The sequence below is a fragment of the Amphiura filiformis genome, chromosome 7, assembly GCF_039555335.1.
Source record: "Amphiura filiformis chromosome 7, Afil_fr2py, whole genome shotgun sequence".
In the NCBI taxonomy this organism is placed as follows: domain Eukaryota; kingdom Metazoa; phylum Echinodermata; class Ophiuroidea; order Amphilepidida; family Amphiuridae; genus Amphiura; species Amphiura filiformis.
The window spans coordinates 16,330,785-16,352,478 of record NC_092634.1 but is presented as its reverse complement, the minus strand read 5'-3'; the positions used below and the strand labels follow the sequence as shown (position 1 = coordinate 16,352,478).

The 21,694-nt window shown below is 37.6% G+C and overlaps 2 protein-coding genes across 2 annotated transcripts in view; both read left to right on the top strand.

Moving 5' to 3' along the window:
- Window positions 1-21,694, top strand: part of LOC140157676 (uncharacterized) — a 296,536-nt gene that overhangs the window by 251,317 nt on the left and 23,525 nt on the right. The gene's annotated exons all lie outside the window — the stretch shown is intronic.
- Window positions 1,483-16,305, top strand: LOC140156805 (scavenger receptor cysteine-rich domain superfamily protein-like). The gene is made up of 9 exons (XM_072179788.1): window positions 1,483-1,823; window positions 8,769-9,080; window positions 9,558-9,869; window positions 10,254-10,562; window positions 11,810-12,115; window positions 12,562-12,873; window positions 13,368-13,679; window positions 14,063-14,371; window positions 15,131-16,305. The coding sequence occupies exons 1-9, from the start codon at window positions 1,748-1,750 to the stop codon at window positions 15,448-15,450; spliced, it is 2,568 nt and encodes an 855-aa protein (XP_072035889.1). The 5' UTR covers window positions 1,483-1,747; the 3' UTR covers window positions 15,451-16,305.

Genomic DNA, 21,694 nt, shown 5'->3' with positions numbered 1-21,694 from the left:
AAGTAGGTACCGGTACATAGGCCCTAATGAAATTTATCTGAAGCATAATACAAAATTATATGGTATATATAATTTGCAATAATGATATTGATACATCGAACAGACATTGCGTGGACTTCTTAATTAGCCATCATTGCATCACAGATTATGTGTGATTGCATAGAAAGTTCGTTTTCAGAAGAACTTGATCAACAAACAGTTTCAACGTTAAAAACGTTTCATTACAAACTGAGAGAAAGGTGGAATAAGAATTCGCAAACGGAATACGCATTCCTCTTGAAGAACAAGGATAATGACTCGATGGATAACTGACCCTTTCTGATGATGTTAGCAACTTTTTAACACAAAAAGAAACTCAAGACATACAAGAACCAAGCGGTTTGCCAGTTTAAACGTGATATCTAGATTTGGGATTACGTCTACTTTAATATATTCTAATTCACATTTCAGTAGGCCTATTGGGCCTATTTAGTGAACAACCAAATAACATGCCGTAACTGTATCATCACTGATCATGTGACTGTAATGAAGAATTGCAATTTGAATCAGATTATATCATTTTAGTGTCGTTTGTGATAATGTTGAGTGTTAATAAGTTGTAACATCCACGGAGGGGATCTGCCATTGATATGGTATATATACATGTGCTTGCCTTTTGGGTGCTTTTTCGCCAATATTGGTATACAGATGGATGGGTTTTCACCACAGACAAAATAGCCCAGTATCATTGTGTATTTTGATAAACATGTTGGTAAAAGCACCAAATTTGGGCAAAATTGGTTGCTTTTTCAAGGAAATTGATGTGTTGCAAAATGCAAATTAGAGCCTAAATTAAGTTAAGAGAGTTTTGGAGTCCAGCAGGAACAATCACGTATGCATCCAGTCTGGCTGGTTGTTTGTTTGCTTATATTGAACAATTAAAATGTCATCATTTTATTGATGTCATACATAATTTACTATAAAAAACAGTCAGTGAATTTTGCAGTCCGTATAACCATAAATATGCTATTTGATAATACTTTTCCAATCGGACATTTGAAATACTGTTGTACGAGTAATTAGCCAATCACGGCTTGGTATTTTAATGACGTCATATGCCTTGGAAAATGGCTCTATTGTATTCCGCATTCCTTAAAACCCCTGATTTGCTAGTTTTGATAATAATTCTTACACAGCCATTTGAATAACTGTGGAAGGAATAATTGACCAATCACAGATCAGCATATTAATGACGTCATACGCTTTCCAAAATGTCATCACTGAGGTTCGCACCATTTGGAACCCCTATTTTGATTTTTCAATCACAATTTTAATATATGTTGTGTTTAATGTACAATTCTAGCAATTTGACCTGCGGGTCACGATTAGAGTTTGAAATAAAACCTTCCTAAACCTTCCTTCCTTCCTTCCTGATGGTGTAGTATTACTATAAACAGGAATATGTGGCATCATAGTCCTACCATTGTAAAAGAAACACCGGATTTCAAAATGATTTTAACAATAACACTATAGGGGAACTATCATTATAAGATATCTTATGACATCGGTACTGTACATGCCAATTCAGTAAATTGTTGGCAAAGTCACCGCACGTTTTAATTTTCGGTATTCTGGCTTCCTCCTGACTCCATTCCTAAACTTCATGTAGTTGCTCCTCCGCCAAGTTATTGCAATTAATTAGTAGTTTGCTCCCGGAGTTTGCGTTTGGTTGTATACATGGAGTAGGGCTTAATGCGTCGTAGCTGCCATGGGTTTATCTATGTACATCTCAATAGTTGTATTGTGTACCTTAGGATGGACTGCTGTAAGTGAGGCAAATCAAGGTAAGGGGCGGTAATTGTGATTATATTTATAGTATTTATCATTCAAATGATTTTTTAGAAAATTATGATAAAAGGGTAAATCCATCGGAGCTCACAAAATATCCCGGGCCATGCACTTAGAATAAATTTGCTGTCCCCGGTGCTGTCATGCTCGAGCAGAAATCCGCGGGAAAAATTAAAGGTACTTTTTTCACGCATTGCCGCAGGGCATAGCAATGTCATGCTATTCTGGAAAAGGGTATACGTAGACTATGCCGTAGTCGATTTTTATAAATAAAAATATGTTATTATTCATGATGAACGCATTCAGTTGAACTCGAAATTATACTGATATTTATTACATCTCTAAATACTAGTATAAAATGTTTATGAACAAGTTTATATAATTATATTTGTGACAGTAAAAGTAAAGTATACGTAGGCTTATATTATTGAATGCAACATATCATAATGGCATAACTATAATAATGGTACTTCAATACTGAACAATTCTAATTTTAGAATCTGCCAGTTTATTAATCGCGAAAGCCCGAGTTAGAAGCTAACAACCAGAGGGAGTACGGTGACTGAAAAGATCAGATGTGAAAATCTATCAATTGTGCACAAATTACTAAGTAATTGAATCAGAGTTCTAAGCTGCAATAGCCAGAGTATGCACAGTTGTCAAGTGGACTACGGAGGGAGAGGTCTAAGGTATACGGGACACAGTGCCATTGCCCCGATATCTTCATGGCAGAAATCGCCATGGTAGGTTGAATCCACAGCCACGCATTTCCATTTTGTTCCGACCTGTTTAACAGTTTTGAGACGCATAATGAGCCGCGGGACATCCGACTAAGGCTGCTGACAATAGCCTAGTAATTGACCTCTCTGTGCGTGAGTGAGCATGTACGATATATGCCATGAGGTCATATGCTTTTAGGGCGTAGACCACCAAATAACTTCTCCATTGAAAAGCACGTAAAAATCAACTTTTTTAAGCGGCGTTTTCTACGTGGCGTGACAATATTTTTCACTTTTTTACGTTATTCTTGTATTAATTAATTATAGATTAATTATAGATTAAGTTTTTTTATTAAAAAATGTTGAAAAGCGACACCGCTATTTCAGCGCCAAAACTAGCATTAAAACTTGTTCCGTTAGCAGTAATTCGGAAACGGTGACTACTTTTCTTGTGAAAATTTATAATTTCACATCTATTTTAGTCATTAATAGATAGTTCATTTAAATCAAAGCCATATGCCAACCTCACGAAGACTACATTGGTCCCTAAGGTACACCACATTGTCTCAAGTAGCCATATCTTTTAACCGGAAATCAGAGGATGGTTGAATCCACTTCCACCACGCCACTGTGTTGACCTGCGGTTAACAGTTTTGAGACGAATAATGAGCACCACTGCTACGACAATATTGTATTGACGGGCATGGTTAAATTTGAATTTGGACTGATATATTTATAATAAAAACGCATTCAAAATGCTAGTCGATTTTACATTTTATGTTACCTACAGAAGGTGTGAATTATCCTCTATGCATACATCACTTTTGTTCTGAAATCGACCAAGTAATAATGACACACGCACAATTCTTAAACAACATCTTTTGCACAGAATTCAATGGGATTTGAAAAGTAAAGTGGCAGTTGAAACTCTAGTGATAACACGTTTTCAGTGCACGACGGGGCTTCCTTAAATCACCCTCTGACCGGAACTCATCACCATTGCATCTTTCGCGTAGTGATTTAGTGTAATGCGCCCTTTAGAAATGTCCATGAGCGAGTGCAGCGACCTACGCTGCGCTATTGTTCGCGCACAAATAATATCAGACTTTTCCGTTAGCAGTTCTTGAGCTCAATGCGCACGCTTCTTTCTTAATACGCAAGATAACGACTAACAAATCCGTTTAACACATATGTTAAAGTGCATCCGGTATCCATCGTCTGAATATCAAATCGTGTGTCGATCCCGTTATTCATTTCCCTAAGTCTTACCACAAGATATCGGAGCGATGACACTGTGCGGGGCAAGAAACAAAATTGGCGCCCTAACCCCCGAGAATACCTTAGACGCGGGAAGTTGCGTAGCTAAGAGCTAAGGATACATAATCCCCCATGCTCGAAACATTTGCACGCGAAATTTTGGACAAATAAGGCCTATACAATCATTAATTTTGGTTACAATAAGTTGAATATCGGCTTAAAATGTTCTTTTAATTGATATTGTGCTGAAATGCGCGCGAAGCTCGCGAAAATTTTGACTTTCATCGCTTGGAGGGGCGTAGAATCGATGCTTAATTGGTCAGTTTGGAGCCCCCCCTAAGGGTTAAAATGTTACCCCCTGCCCTCCCCTTAGTTACGCTACTGACTGTTGACTAGTACTGTTTTATATTCTGTGCCCTGCAGAGTTGACGAATGAGGGCAGCAGTCATTTTTCTGTTCTGCACATATAAAATCTGATTTTTTTATTTCAAAACGCACGGTTGTTTGTCAATACGCACGCTTAAGACGACCATGTTCTTTCAACACATATATTCAAGTGCAAGCCTTACAATTGGCTTCTTTAGAAACCAAAAATGACGGGAGATATTCATCATTTTCTACCCCGGTATCCGAAGATCTATCTTCTGAAAATCAATACACGTGTATCGGCGTGCATAGCAGGATATTACGTGTGTTGATTTAGTGTCCCTACCTGTACAATATAATTATTTACCAGGCCTTGTCGCTGTGCGTAGGCTCCTCGGCCTCGTCTGGCCAAAAATTCATAAAGATGGGACCCCGTTGACGTTGCGAGCCCATGCAACGTGGACTTTACTGACTCTATCGGATACAACTTAAACGAGGGCAAATCCATAGCTGATATTCTGACCCCATTCGTTGACCAATCTGAGCACCACGTACGTTATGAACTAGAAAAGTCTCGCGGAAGATCTAAAAGACATAGAACTTGAGATCCTTAATTCGAACGATGTGGTGGCGCTCTTTACCAGTTATCGATCTCACTCTTCATGTTCTCCGTGAAAAACTTATTGAAGATAAAGACTTGACAAACAGAATTCCTCACTGTCAATAACATCATTAAACTCACCAAACTTTGTCTTGCCACGGTTGCCTACTTTAGCTACTCGGGTGATATTTACCGCCAGCAGTGATTTATGGCTATGGGTATAATTGAAGACGGAGTTAAAAACACTAGTTTGCGTATGATGTCCTGTCAACTAGATCAAAAATAATATACGTTATACCTTACATTTTATGATAAAAGTTTTTTTAATTCCGTCATTTGTTAATCAGTTTGCTGATGTTCTAATACCATTTAACAAGTGTCTATCTCTTGTAAAGATGCAAACAAAATTTTAGATAAATAGCGCCATCATTGTACAACTTTGCTTAAAAATGACTCAGTTTTACATGCCATCAAACAATCGTGAATACGGCCCGGTAGCCTGGCGCCTGCGTCTTAGGAAAATATATAGATGACGCGTGTTGGAAATAGTACGCAAACACTTAATAAACAGAACACTTAAATTCCATCGACCCACCAACAAGTTACATACGAACAAGAACAAGAAGGTTCGATTCCCTTCCTCGACACCCTAATCACCAGAAAACTGAGCGGATCAGTGAAACTCTGCGCCGGAAGAAAACGCACACTGACCAATATCTTCAGTTTACCTCCCACCACTGCACCCTTTACATCAAAAGCTGGGAGTTGTTAGAACCACCCAAACACAAAAACGTTTTAAAAACGTTTTAAATAAGTTATATTTTGGCTTTTGGTTTTGGGAAAACCGTTTTAATAACATTAAAATGTCGGCTTATATAATGGTCATTCTTTTAAAGTTTTGTATGAAAATACACTACAGAATATTTTTAAAATGTTTTCAAAATTGTATTGTAACCTATTTTTTCAAACATTTTTGCCAAATATTTTATCAACACTTAAATAACATTATGTTAAAATATTTGCATCCAGCAAACACAGAAATGTTCTCAAAATGTTTTTTCCAAAATGTTTTATAACATTTAAATGTCGCCCTACGGTATATAAAGGTCATGAAAACGTTTTTAAAACATTTTGCGCAAAATATTTTTCAACCCAAAAATAACATTCTGAATTGGCGATTTGGCCATATAAAATTTTTTGATTAGAATGTTTTTGTATCAAGTTTTCAAAATGTTTTTGGAATGTTTTTCAACGTTTTACACCCTTTATATAACCCGACATTTAAACGTTTTCTGTAAAACATTTTGTGTTTGCTGAGCAGTAAATTACCAAAAAATGTTTTTTAATGTTATGAAAACATTTTATACCCTTAATATACCCTTTATATACCCGACATTTAAACGTTTTCTGACAACCTTTTATAACCTCGTTGCGAATGATGTCGAAAACGTTTTGTGTTTGAACAGGTGGTGAGCGCCGTGCATTCTCTAAATTCAGTCCATTTCCGTTGTCAACTGTGTAATTGAATGGGATTATGTTGAAATTTTAAAACGTTTAAAATAACACAAACAAGTAGGCCAATGTTAATAAATAATATTAATACAAGCTAAAACCGTTGGGGTTCGATAATGAACCCCACAAAACTAACCGAGTGTATGGAAAATGCCACTGGCTGAGCGGATTTGCCAGCTCTTCCGACTATCATGCCACCCCCGCCTAGAACACTGTTAGACAGGAGTGACACGTGGCACCGAAGAAGCGGGCAACAAAACTAGTTTGCGGATAATATCCTGCGTTGACCACTTGTGCTTACCCAGATTGGTCATTTAAGAAATTAAAACAAGACAGACCCATTCCTAAGACAAAACTAACTTATCTCAAAGCGAATAGATGACAGTAAGAAAACCAAATGCATGATTGTGGTCCAGTATACAGAGGGTGTATCTGAGAGAGTCTCCAGTGTGTTTAAAAAACACGGATTTTCCACACCGTATCCGCAGTATGCTCGTCCACCCAGAGGATAAACTTTTCCTAAAGCGGAAGTCATTTACAAGATCCCCTGCTGTAACTACCCAGATAACATGCATATATAATTATTAGCTTATATTGGCCCAACGTTGGTTTTCGAACGCCAATCTTGGCATCGGCATTATTTTGATGCCCATATTGGGCCAATATTGGCTTACCATCGGTACTCTTCATATTGGCATCACAGTGGCAGCCTCAATTGGTCCAATATAAGCCCAATATTTGGCCCAAGCCCGATCTAGGACCAATCTTGGGCCCATGAGCAAATGATATTGGGCCATTAAACATAAATTGGGGCACCATCGGACCAATATCGCCATGTTATCTGGGTACCCATGTCCTACATTGGCGAAACTGGCCGTCCCAATTAATATATTGATGATGTGCCCTGAGTAATTTAATTTGATTATCTTTGTTTACAATTGAAATCTATGTCATGAGACATTTTAGGGATTCCCCTCTCAGCAAATTGAATGGATAGCTGGGACTTCCACTTTTCAGTGTGTTGCGCAATTGGAAAGTCCCCTGAGATTATATTTAGTGAAAATGATGTAATGGAATTCCCCTAAGGAAGTGATGTAATGAGAAAAGTTAATGTTATAATTAAGGCTTGGGAATTCCCAAGATCACATTTGGCTATTAATACTTGGGTTTTCCCATTGCTTGGTATATAAGAAAATGTAAACACAATTATTCACAGTTTGTAGTGTTGATCTGGGCTAGCTAGCTAATATTTACAGTCCAATTCCTTCAAAGAACATAAATTGCCAACCAGAATTAATATAAGTAGTCAATGCACTATCTTACCCCCCAGTGTTGTCGGAGAAGATCTAGAATACGTGAAAGAACGTACTTCATCCAAGAAAGGAATATAAATTCTTCTGTCGACTCCTGAGATGTCTTTGTTCATGCAGGATTATCAAATATGATGATCTATGGTTTTTGATCAACACAGCTGCCAAAATAAGTGGGGGACAACTGCATCCAGTCCTGCTTCCTGGAAATATCGTGTGAAAGGTGCAAATAGCACCACTTTTTTGGAGAAAGCAGCGCAAGGAGTTAAGTTTGGAGAAAGCAGCACAAGGAGATAACGGTTTGGAGAAAGCAACGCCATTTTTGTGTGAGGATTTCATACGCAAGGATATTTATAAACGCAAGTGTTCACTGGACTTCGCTGATTTTCGCTGGACAAGTCAATAACGGATATATTACATCAGTCGACAGAACATTGCCTTTTCTGATCACCTTGAAGAAGAATGCTGGCTAATACTAAATTAAAATGTTTATATTTGATTTGGTATATAGCCAGAGTGTCGGGAATGTTTTAATAACATATTGAATGTGTTATAGAACCATAAAAGGAGGCTAAAATAATTGGTTTGGTAGAGTCCTTGGGGTGTACGTTACACCTCCGTATAGCCCACTTGACATCATTGTTTATCAACAAAGGCGAGGGATTGGTCTATCGATATGCTCGTACGAACCGCTTTACTGTTTAATGGCTTTCTTGTACTATATGAAATGTGGTGGGAGATTTAAAATGCACGTGCCCTGAGCACACTGCAGGGCAATGACGTCACATGTCAAGTGGTCTATGTAAAGAACTATTTCTTACTGCCTTTGATCCTTCCTCTTCTTAGCGCCTGAATCCTCAAGCAATTATTTCGCCTTGTAAATCCCTTGTTTATTTATCATTTTTTCGGATATCTACAAGAATTTTAATCGAACTTTTCGCTCCAGATTTCGTAAATTACAGCATGAAAACTTACAGTTTACCATGTTATCAGATTTGTTGATATAAGTTTTGTGTAATATATTTCAGTAAGCATTCGTTTGGTTGGAGGCAGACATCGCGCAGAAGGCCGTGTTGAGGTGTTCCTGGCCTTTATACTTCAATACAAAAGTTAAATTAATTTTCATGTAAAATTGTTCATAAAATAATCATACTTTCAATTATATAATTATTCAAGCAAACGCCATTCGTTTGGTTGGAGGCAGGCATATAGCAGAAGGCCGGGTGGAAGTGTTCCATGACAACGAATGGGGTACAGTATGTGATGATTCATGGACGATTGAAGACGCTATGGTAGTATGCCGTCAACTTGGATTCCGTAGTGAAGGGGCCAAAGTTTATGGAAATGCTTGGTTTGGAGAAGGTATTGGAGATATTTTTCTTGACGATGTTTTCTGTATTGGCAATGAGCGTACCTTAGGTGAATGCCCGCATAGTGGATGGGGAAATCATAACTGCGATCATTTTGAAGATGCTGGAGTTTCGTGTGGTAAGTAAATAATCAACCTTTTACTTCTTTAAAGCATAATACAAAAGCTTTATTCCAGTTAAGTTTCTAACTTAACACCATGGAACGAGTAAATTTAATTCCCTTTCCCGATTCCTAATATTACTTTTAATAGGGGCACAAAGGTACCATAAAATAATTAAATATTGGGTTATAAAAAAGCATTTCAAAACGTTTTCAAATGTTGCGTCATATAATGCAACTAATCTTATTTAAATGTTGACAAAATATTTCTTTACATTTAATATGACAACATTTTGGTGGTATTTTGATACACTTAATGCTCTTTGTATACTCAACATTTTATTGTTATTAGCATACGGTATTTTGTTATGTTTGAAAAAAGATTAAATTGTGTTTTAAAACATTTTCAAAACATTTTTGCTTGATATTTCTAGAAATAAAGTTATAAATCTTATCAAACTTTTGAAAATAGAAACGGTTCTTTTTATACTTTAGAAGAAGATATTCGCCTCTTCGGGGGCCATTATTCTAACGAAGGTCGTGTCGAAATGTTTCACAATGGCGGATGGACCCCACTTTGTGATGCCTCGTGGGGTGATAAAGAAGCTGTGGTAGTATGTCGGCAACTTGGATTCCCCATTGATGGCGCCGAAGCTCAGAGAGGGGCAGGGTTTGGAATAGACCGAGAAACTAGTTTACGTAATGATGTTTCGTGCAAAGGCACTGAAAGCACGTTACAGCAATGTGCTCATACAGAATGGGTGGAACACAACTGCAATCAAAGTCAAATGGCTGGAGTCATCTGTGGCAAGTAGTTCCTCTTAGGATTTTCTTGTTCGTATGTTGCCGGTTTTATGATTTATTTATCCCCGTATTTGCTTATTACTGATATTAGTCGGATTTCATGAACGTATGTGCGATACTAGTAATCATAAGCCGGGGAATTACCAAACGGCATGCCAAACAAATACTTGCCCCCCTCCCCCACGGCCTGCAAAAAAGTATTGTTTCCCCCTCTCAGTCTGCCAAAAAATCTTTGCCTCCCCTCACCCCCTTTGCACATGCTAAATCTTTTTGGTCCCAATTTTCAAACCTTAATGGCGAGTTTTCGCTCCCGATTTCGTAAATTACAGTATTACAGTTTGCCATGTTATCATTTTGTTGATATAAGCTTTGTGTAATATATTTCAGCAAACATACGTTTGGTTGGAGGCAGACATTTAGCAGAAGGCCGTGTGGAGGTGTTCCATGGTAACGAATGGGGTACAGTATGTGGTGACTCATGGACGAAACCAGACGCTATGGTAGTATGCCGTCAACTTGGATTCCGTACTGAAGGAGCCAAAGCTTATGGCGATGCTTGGTTTGGGGACGGTAATGGAGCTATTTTACTTGACGAAGTTAGATGCATTGGCTATGAGCGTACCTTAGGTGAATGCCCGCATAGTGGATGGAGAAATCATGACTGCTATCATTCTGAAGATGCTGGAGTTTCCTGTGGTAAGTAAATAATTAACTTTTTGCTTCTTTAAAGTACACCAGGCACAAAAAGAAACTCGTCAGTTATATCCATCCTTGCTGTTCAATAACTGGATAATTGTTGGATTATTCTGAAATATACATTTTGTTAACTGGACTTTTCTTTCTCATTTGACACCCTGTTCGTGAACATTGAGCAAGAATTGACCAAGATATGCGCCTCCAAACTTTCAAACCCCAAAATGAAAAGTTGCAATTTTCACGATTCAATTGTGCCTGTTACACTGTGTGCTTTATTGATTGGCCCGTGGTGCTTGTGTGCAATACAACGATGCGTTCCCATTGATAATCGTTGAAAATGCAACTTTTGATTTTGGTGTATGAGGCTTTGGAGGCGCATATCTTGGTTAATTCTTATTCGTTTGTCACAAACAGGGTGTCAAATGAGAGAGCAAAGACCAATTAACAAAATGTATATTTCAGAATAATCCAAAATTATCAAGTTATTGAACAGCAAGGACGAATATAACTGACGAGTTTCTTTTTGTGCCTGGTGTATAATACAAAAGAACTTATTCCAGTTAAGTTTCTAACTTAACACCATGGAACGAGTCTTTTGCTACTAGGTAAATTTTATTCCCTTTCCCGATTCCTGATCAATAATATTAAAGAAAATCAATATCATGACTTGACAAATGTTTCCTAGCATTTTACACTGACAAATGTTTTCGTAATATTTTTGTAATAGGGGCACAAAGGTACCATAAAAATGATTAAATATTGGGTTATACAAAAGCATTTCAAAACGTTTTCAAATGTTGCGTCATATAATGCAACTAATTTTATTTAAATGTTGACAAAATATCTATTTACATTTAATATGACAACAATTTGGTGGTATTTTTGATACACGAAATGCTCTTTGTATATCCAACACAGGGGCGGATCCAGGAGGGTAAACTACCGGGGGGGGGGCTAAAATATTGAGAAAAATGAGAATAGAATGGCCAAAAAATGGCCCCCTGGATCATACCGGGGGCCGCCCCCCCCCTGGATCCGCCGGTGCAACATTTAATTGTTATTAACATGTTTTGTTATGTTTGGAAAAATGATTAAATTGTGTTTTTAAACATTTTCAAAACATACTTGTGTTTGTTGGGACTACCTATTACCTTCAACATGTGTTTTGTTTGTTTGATATTTCTAGAAATAAAGTTATAAATCTTATCAAACTTTTGAAAATAGAAATGTTTCTTTTTATACTTTAGAACAAGATATTCGCCTCTTCGGGGGCCATTATTCTAACGAAGGTCGTGTCGAAATGTTTCATAATGGTGAATGGACCCCACTTTGTGATACCTCGTGGGGTGATGAAGAAGCTGTGGTAGTTTGTCGGCAACTTGGATTCCCCATTGATGGCGCAAAAGCTGCGAGAGGGGCAGGAATAGACCGAGCAACTTGTTTACGCAATGATGTTACGTGCACTGGCATTGAAAGCGCGTTACAACAGTGTGCTCATGCAGAATGGGTGGAACACAACTGCAATCAAAGTCAAATGGCTGGAGTCATCTGTGGCAAGTAGCAGTCTGGGATAAACCAGGGTTCAATGTGCATCCCCAGGACTCTACCAAACCAACCTTTTAGTTTCTTTTATGGTCCTATAACACATTCAAGATGTTAACAACATTTCCGGCACTCCGGCCATATTCAAGGTCAAAGGTCAACACAGTGGTCAAATTTCAAAGTTGCTGAAATCTTTTTAAAAGGCACACCTAATTAATTATTCCTCTCATTTCAAGGATTCAGAAAAAGTATAATTTGACCTACCTGCGACCACAGATGATCTATGCTCTGCACATACAGTTCTTAAGTTAAAAGGTCAAATCTTGGCTGGTCAGGGTTTTTTTGGCATATATTCCAAAGTTGGACTGGCCTTTATACTTCAATACAAAAGTTAAATTAATTTTCATGTAAAATTGTTCATAAAATAATCATACTTTCAATTATATAATTATTCAAGCAAACGCCATTCGTTTGGTTGGAGGCAGGCATATAGCAGAAGGCCGGGTGGAGGTGTTCTATGACAACGAATGGGGTACAGTATGTGATGATTCATGGACGATTGAAGACGCTATGGTAGTATGCCGTCAACTTGGATTCCGTAGTGAAGGAGCAAAAGCTTATAGAGATGCTTGGTTTGGGGACGGTATTGGAGATATCTTCCTTGATGATGTTTTATGTATTGGCAATGAGCGTACCTTAGGTGAATGCCCGCATAGTGGATGGGGAAATCATGACTGTCATCATTATGAAGATGCGGGAGTTTCGTGTGGTAAGTAAATAATCAACCTTTTGCTTCTTTAAAGCATAATACAAAATAATTTATTCCAGTTAAGTTTCTAACTTAACACCATGGAACGAGTCTTTTGCTGCTAGGTAAATTTAATTCCCTTTCCCGATTCCTAATATTACTTTTAATAGGGGCACAAAGGTACCATAAAATAATTAAATATTGGGTTATAAAAAAGCATTTCAAAACGTTTTCAAATGTTGCGTCATATAATGCAACTAATCTTATTTAAATGTTGACAAAATATTTCTTTACATTTAATATGACAACATTTTGGTGGTATTTTTGATACACTTAATGCTCTTTGTATACTAAACATTTTATTGTTATTAGCATACGGTATTTTGTTATGTTTGAAAAAAGATTAAATTGTGTTTTAAAACATTTTCAAAACATTTTTGCTTGATATTTCTAGAAATAAAGTTATAAATCTTATCAAACTTTTGAAAATAGAAACGGTTCTTTTTATACTTTAGAAGAAGATATTCGCCTCTTCGGGGGCCATTATTCTAACGAAGGTCGTGTCGAAATGTTTCACAATGGCGGATGGACCCCACTTTGTGATGCCTCGTGGGGTGATAAAGAAGCTGTGGTAGTATGTCGGCAACTTGGATTCCCCATTGATGGCGCCGAAGCTCAGAGAGGGACAGGGTTTGGAATAGACCGAGAAACTAGTTTACGTAATGATGTTTCGTGCAAAGGCACTGAAAGCACGTTACAGCAATGTGCTCATACAGAATGGGTGGAACACAACTGCAATCAAAGTCAAATGGCTGGAGTCATCTGTGGCAAGTAGTTCCTCTTAGGATTTTCTTGTTCGTATGTTGCCGGTTTTATGATTTATTATCCCCGTATTTGCTTATTACTGATATTAGTCGGATTTCATGAACGTATGTGCGATACTAGTAATCATAAGCCGGGGAATTACCAAACGGCATGCCAAACAAATACTTGCCCCCCTCCCCCACGGCCTGCAAAAAAGTATTGTTTCCCCCCTCCCCGTCTGCCAAAAAATCTTTGCCTCCCCTCACCCCCTTTGCACATGCTAAATCTTTTGGTCCCAATTTTCAAACCTTAATGGCGAGTTTTCGCTCCCGATTTCGTAAATTACAGTATTACAGTTTGCCATGTTATCATTTTGTTGATATAAGCTTTGTGTAATATATTTCAGCAAACATACGTTTGGTTGGAGGCAGACATTTAGCAGAAGGCCGTGTGGAGGTGTTCCATGGTAACGAATGGGGTACAGTATGTGGTGACTCATGGACAAAACCAGACGCTATGGTAGTATGCCGTCAACTTGGATTCCGTACTGAAGGAGCCAAAGCTTATGGCGATGCTTGGTTTGGGGACGGTAATGGAGCTATTTTACTTGACGAAGTTAGATGCATTGGCTATGAGCGTACCTTAGGTGAATGCCCGCATAGTGGATGGAGAAATCATGACTGCTATCATTCTGAAGATGCTGGAGTTTCCTGTGGTAAGTAAATCATTAACTTTTTGCTTCTTTAAAGTATAATACAAAAGAACTTATTCCAGTTAAGTTTCTAACTTAACACCATGGAACGAGTCTTTTGCTACTAGGTAAATTTTATTCCCTTTCCCGATTCCTGATCAATAATATTAAAGAAAATCAATATTATGACTTGACAAATGTTTCCTAGCATTTTACACTGACAAATGTTTTCGTAATATTTTTGTAATAGGGGCACACAGGTACCATAAAAATGATTAAATATTGGGTTATACAAAAGCATTTCAAAACGTTTTCAAATGTTGCGTCATATAATGCAACTAATTTTATTTAAATGTTGACAAAATATTTATTTATATTTAATATGACAACATTATGGTGGTATTTTTGATATACAGGGTGTAAGTGTAACAATAAAATTTATACAATTGTATTTTGACTTCTCAGGAAAAACTAAAACGGTTATGGCACAAATGTTATATGCAATACAATCAGCAATATCTTGGCTAAAAGATGACGTTTAGTTGGTTTCTTTACTAGCTTGGGTTCAAAAGTTATGTCCAGTAAACTGTTCATTCTGTCTTATTTAATATAATTCAGTTTACACTCGTAGCGATCAATCGTTCCCCATTGTGTTTATTTGTTCTTGTGCAGGATGCGTATCCCCATTATCTACTTTACTTTTGTTTGTAAGTGATTTCTAGAAATAACGTTATCAATCTTATCAAACTTTTGAAGATAGAAATGTTTCTTTTTATACTTTAGAACAAGATATTCGCCTCTTCGGTGGCCATTCTTCTAACGAAGGTCGTGTCGAAATGTTTCACAATGGTGGATGGACCCCACTTTGTGATGCCTCGTGGGGTGATAAAGAGGCTGTGGTAGTATGTCGGCAACTTGGATTCCCCATTGATGGCGCCAAAGCTGAGAGAGGGGCAGGGTTTGAAATAGACCGAGAAACTAGTTTACGTAATGATGTTTCGTGCAAAGGCACTGAAAGCGCGTTACAGCAATGTGCTCATGCAGAATGGGAAGAACATAACTGCAATCAAAGTCAAATGGCTGGAGTCATTTGTGGCAAGTAGTTCGTCTTAGGATTTCTTGTTCGTGTGTTGCCGGTTTTATTATATTATTTATCTCCGTAATATGTGTATTACTATAATTAGCCTTTTTCGACAGGCGGCTGAATAAACCTTGGGCTTAAAGCCATAATGTACGATCTTATAATATGAAATTGGTATTTTTTTTTAAACCTTATTATTTGGCATATTTGTAATGTTTACACATGTCCCAACTTGCACATAAATGGAATAGGCCAAATTTGTTGTGTTTGTAGGTCAACAGAGCAAAGCAAAATTCAAAGAATTTTGACATTATGTCCTCCTATAGAACTGAGTGTTAAACGGCCAAAATAACCAGCAGGGTTTCTTTCACTTTACCTTGTTATTTCAGCCCAAAATGGACAGAAACCCCTCCCGATAGGTATTACCAGAATTATTTCAGCATTTTGAGTATATAATAACAAATTAAAAATTTGAAGGGAATGGAACATTAAGGTTTTAAGGTGACCTTGAGGTAGCTAAGCCTAGCTCGCTCTCGCATCCCGAGTCTTTCTTGGAGCCAGATTTCTTGAACATCTTTGCCCCCTCATCCCCCTTTGCATATGCCAAATTTTTTGGGTCCCAACTTTCAAACCTTAAGGGTGAGTTTCTCGACTAGTGACTTAGCAGTTGGCTAGTCTAGTATCAACCAGACTTAACTGCAAACACCATGAACACGGCTACCATATCGCATTTCTTCCGAGATTTTGAATGTTAAGTAAAAGTAAAAACGGTTTCTAGGGCTAAAGCTCCTCTCGTTCAAATTTGAAATGAGCTGCTTATTCATCCATTTCTTTATAATCACTAGACCGAATCAAATGCAATTTGCACTGATATGTTGGGAACATATTGGACTTCATGATCCTTTTGAAAAATATGCGATGTGATCGCTAAAATTGTTCGATCGCTAAGTTAACCTTTTCAATTAGTTCGATAAGGCATTCATTTCATACAATGGAAGTAAGACAATTTGGTAAAAATTCCAGCATTCATTCGTTCGTATCTCGTCATGATATTTACAATATCACTATTAGACAGGAATAAATGTTCTTTTACGGACAACATGATTTGGTTTAAGGGAAGGTTTCCACCAAAAGCACTTTTTTCTTATTAAACATGCTAGACACTTCGTGGTTTCAAGGACACTTCGGTTAAATAAAAGCAAAAAATACCTAATTTGCATATCTTGGAATTTTAGGTGTCGGATTTCAAAAGAGTCCAGGTACACAACAAAACATGTTAGAAACCTAATTCTTTTTTTAAATGAAAGACAACAAGCAAACTTTAAAAAATGTTGAATAAGCAAGAGTGATCAGGACCAGGAGTGATATGTTATGCACTTGTAAGGAATTCGGCCTAATTTAACCCTTTTACAATTCACACCATTTATAAATTAAAATGCTGAGACTGGGCCAGAAAAAGCACTGTAAGCCTTGCCTAACAGGCTTGCGTAGACTACGGCTACATATAAGACCGATAGCGAAGTCTGGTGATAATCCTACAAGCCTGGCTCACATGCCCCTGGTCTTATCACCTCGCGTTAGCCTTGAGGCTAAATAAGCCAACTGCTAGGCCACCCGTCGAGAAACTCGCCCTTAGACTTCAATACAAGACAAGTTTAATTTTTCATGAAAAATTATTTATAAAAGTTGATTCTTTACAATAATAAATTTTAATATATTTCAGACAGTTATATCACAATTATACTTTCAATTATATAATTATTCAAGCAAACGCCATTCGCTTGGTTGGAGGCAGACATCTAGCAGAAGGCCGAGTGGAGGTGTATCGTGATAACGAATGGGGTACAGTATGTGATGACGATTGGACGATTGAAGATGCTATGGTAGTTTGTCGTCAACTTGGATTCCGTACTGAAGGGGCCAAAGCTTATGAAAGTGCTCGGTTTGGAGAAGGTATTCATGGTATTGTCGCTATTTTCCTTGACGATGTTTTCTGTATTGGCAATGAGGGTGCCTTAGGTGAATGCCCACATAGTGGATGGGAAAAACATAACTGCGCTCATTCTGAAGATGCTGGAGTGTCGTGTGGTAAGTAGAATTATCAACTCTTTCTTCTATAAAAGCTTATTAAGGCGTGTCGGAACCATCATGCCAGATTTTTCCAGATTTTACTTGAATAATACAGTTTATTTCACAGATCTTATAGGAAACGGTAACGGAAGCCACTGAACACATTTATATTACCATATGTATTGCAGTTATTGAGTTAATATGACAAATAATAGACAGAACGTTTTCGCTATTTCCCAGGAAAAATCATGCAAAAAACCCACTACAATGAGCATCGTTATCTCAATAATTTGAGCACAAACACCGGAAGCTCAGGTGCCGCCCCGACTCGCCTTAAGTTCACTAACAAATAACCTATTTCAGTTCAGTTTCTAACTTAGGCTCATGAAACGAGTCTTTTGCTGCTGGATAAAAGACCAATTCAGGGGGGAGGAGGAGTTTTCAGGGACAATACGATATTATAGGTGAGAATGTGGACTTTAACACTAACATGACTAGTATGATTTCGCTTCCATTCTGAGTTGACATATTTGGGTTGAAAAATGCATGAAAACTGTTGAAAACTGTTATTTGTTTTTTCTGAGCTCAGAATTTGTTTATGGAAATAACCTAGGAAAATAAAAATGTTTCTTTTTATTCTTTAGAACAAGATATTCGCCTCTTCGGAGGCCATTCTTATAACGAAGGTCGTGTCGAAATGTTTCACAATGGTGGATGGACTCCACTTTGTGATGCCTCGTGGGGTGAAAAAGAAAGCGTGGTAGTATGTCGGCAACTTGGATTCCCCATTGATGGCGCCAAAGCTCAGATAGGAGCAGGATTTGGACATGACCGGGAAAATAGTTTACGCAATGATGTTTCATGTAATGGCACTGAAAGCACGTTACAGCAGTGTGCTCATGTAGGATGGGAAGAACATATCTGCAATCAAAGTCAACTGATTGGGGTCATTTGTGGCAAGTAGTTCCTTGGATGATTTTCTTGTTCGTATCTAAACCTCAAAGCTAGAATGTAAAATATTTATCATTTGAAGCAAAGTAAAGAGAAATAGAAAAAAGGGAGAAAAAGAAAAAGAAGATGATGATGACTTTCAATATTTGTGTGAGCTTTTAGAGATGGATGCATGTGAAATGGACTCTGAAGCAATTAATTAGTGATGGATAATCTCATAATTTGACTGGACTAATAGTGGTCGTAGCATTAGTCTCTTTAGTACCATTGGAAGGGGTCATACATGTTTTTTCTATAATCAATAGGGGCACAGCGACAACGCCTGGTAAATAATTATAATTGTACAGGCAGGGAACTAAATCAATACACGTGTATCTGCTATGCACGATTTGATATTCAGACGATAAATCTTTGGATACCGGGTAGAAAATGATGAATATCCCCCGTAATGTTTGCTTTCTAAAGAAGCTAATTGTAAGGCTTGCACTTGCATATATGTGTTGAAAGAACATGATAGTCGTTAGCGTGCGTATTGACAAACAGACAACCGTTTACAGGTCATCATCACATCAGTCGGCTGCGGAGCAGGCGACTACAAGCTGTGATGTGCCCTGAGTAATTTAATTTAATTTGATTATTTAACTTTGTTTACAAGCTGAAAGTATGTCATGAGATGGGAAAACCCCTTGTACGTGCAAGATAATGATGTGGAAAGTCGTTTTGGAATTCCCCAAATTATTGTAAACAAAGTCAGAGCTATGTTTGGAACTGGGAAAGCCCCAGTTCATTATTGCACCATCAGGAAAACCCCCCAGGAAGTGATGTAATGTCAAAGGTGAATGTGTATAATTAATCTTGGGAAATCCCAAGATTGCAGCAATGTTGTGAAAATGTGATTGAAGTAATGGTTTATTAATAGATGATGGGTTTTTTGCATGAGTACTGATATAAAAAGCTTGAGGCTTTTGTTGGGACTTGACAGAATGCCATGGGAGATTGAAAACTCCACATGTGTGTGATGGTCTTCGTGCTTCAAAAAGAAGTACATTTTAACCAGTTTATATAGCCAATAATTGAGCTAATTTTAATACAGCAACGAAGAAGACAGCGAGCACACAAAAGTGCTCTTCCTCATCAAAGGATTAAAAGTTCTTCTGTCAAATTGCTGGAGTTTGCTGGGTTTGTGAAGGCCACGCATCTGTCAAAAAACAGCGGAGCTGTGTTAAAGAAACCTGTTCCCTGGAGAAAGAGAGAATGGTGAAAGAAACACCATTTTTGGAGAAAGCAGCGCAAGGAGATACATTCGTGGAGAAAGCAGCGCACGGAGATATATTTGTGGAGATAGCAGCGCAAAGGAGATTGGAGGAAGCATCATCATTTTCGTATGAGGATTTTATGTGCAGGATTTATAAATGCAAGTGTACGATGGACTTCGCTGATTTTCGCAGAACAAGTGAATAAGGATATATTACATCAGTCGTCCAGAACATTGCAAGAACTCTAGAATCACCAACAAGAAGACCGCTGGTTAAGTACCGATATAATAAAACTGATTGTGTGATTTTATTGTAATTGTTGTTATATGTACCAAGCATACTTTGTTTTCAATTAAAGACTTAGATTGTGTTAGCTTAATCAAACAGTGTATTTGTGTTGTGCATTCGTGTGAGTTCGGGTAAAAGGTGATTTTGGCCTTGAGTCAAGTACGACTCGTAACAAAAATTGGGGGCTCGCGTCCGGGAAAATACACTGTAAAAAAGTTAACATTAATTTACTGAGTCTTAAAAGTGAAAGTACAGTATGGCAGAGTTCAAAGCAGAAGAGTTTCTTGAAACTATAAATTGGGAGAAGTTTGATGAGTTGAAGAAGCCTGATTTATTAGCATTTGCCAAACATTATGACTTGAAAGTAAAGCAAGCTACAAGAAAGCAAATAATCAAAAATGCCTTGATTGATGTTTTGGTCGGGGAAGATATTTTTGATGATTCCTATTTGGAAGAGAAACGTGCAGTAGAAACTGAAATTGGAGGGGATTCGGCATTTAAATTGAAAGAGCTGGAAATTCAGTTAGAAATGAAGAAAATGGAAATGGACCAAAAGAAAATAGAAATGGACCAAAAAGAAAAACTGGAAATGATCAAGTTAGAGAATGAAAATAAAGAAAAACAACAGAAACTAGAAATGGAAGAAAAAGCACGCCAAGAAAAGATGGCGCTTGAGCATCACAAATTAGAAACAGAAGAAAAGGAAAAGGTAGCAAAATTGGAACTTGAAAAACAAAAATTAGATATGGAAGAAAAGGAAAAACTAGCTAAAATTCAAATGGAAGCACATTTGAAAGAAAAAGAAATTGAGTTTGAACAAGAGAAGTTAGCAAAACTAGGTGACAAATACTCATCAAGTTTCTCCTCAAAGTCAAAGTCAGGGTTTGATGTTACAAAGTATGTAAAGCTTGTGCCTAAATTCAAAGAGAAAGAAGTTGACGAGTACTTTCAACATTTTGAAAAGGTAGCTACAAATTTGAAATGGCCTCCAGAGCATTGGACCCTACTGTTACAAAGTAGTTTTGTGGGGAAGGCCAGGAGACTTACTCAGCTCTACCAATAGAGAAGTGTAATAATTATGAAGAAGTCAAACAGGCAGTCCTTAAGGCCTATGAACTGGTGCCTGAAGCATACAGACAAAAGTTCAGAGATTCAAGAAAGCAAGCAGATCAAACCCATGTAGAATTTGCTAGAGTAAAAGAACAAATGTTTGACAGGTGGCTTGGGTCAAAAAGAAGTCAAGGATGATTTCGGCCAACTTAAGCAATTAGTTCTTATAGAAGAGTTCAAGAAATGTGTCCACGTTGACATTAAAACCCATTTGGATGAAAGCGCTAGCAAAATTAAGACGCTAAATGAGGCGGCGACAATGGCGGACGACTATGGCTTAACTCACAAATTGAATGGGAGTAGATTGGTCATAACAGAAGTTATTCAAACAGGTTCAGCCATAATCAACCTAGAACAAATCAGGGTGGTACACAAGAAGTGAAACCTCAGTCTAATTCACAGCATAGTGCTGGTGGTAGAGGACCCCAGGGAGTTCAGGTAACAGAGCAAAATTTGGGACTGAATTTAAAGCCAAAGTAACTTGTACTCATTGTAAGAGACCAGGGCATACGATGACCCAGTGTTATTTCTTAAAAGGCAGACAAGACGCACAAAAACAGCAGCAAACTGCTAGTAATACTGTAGGATGTG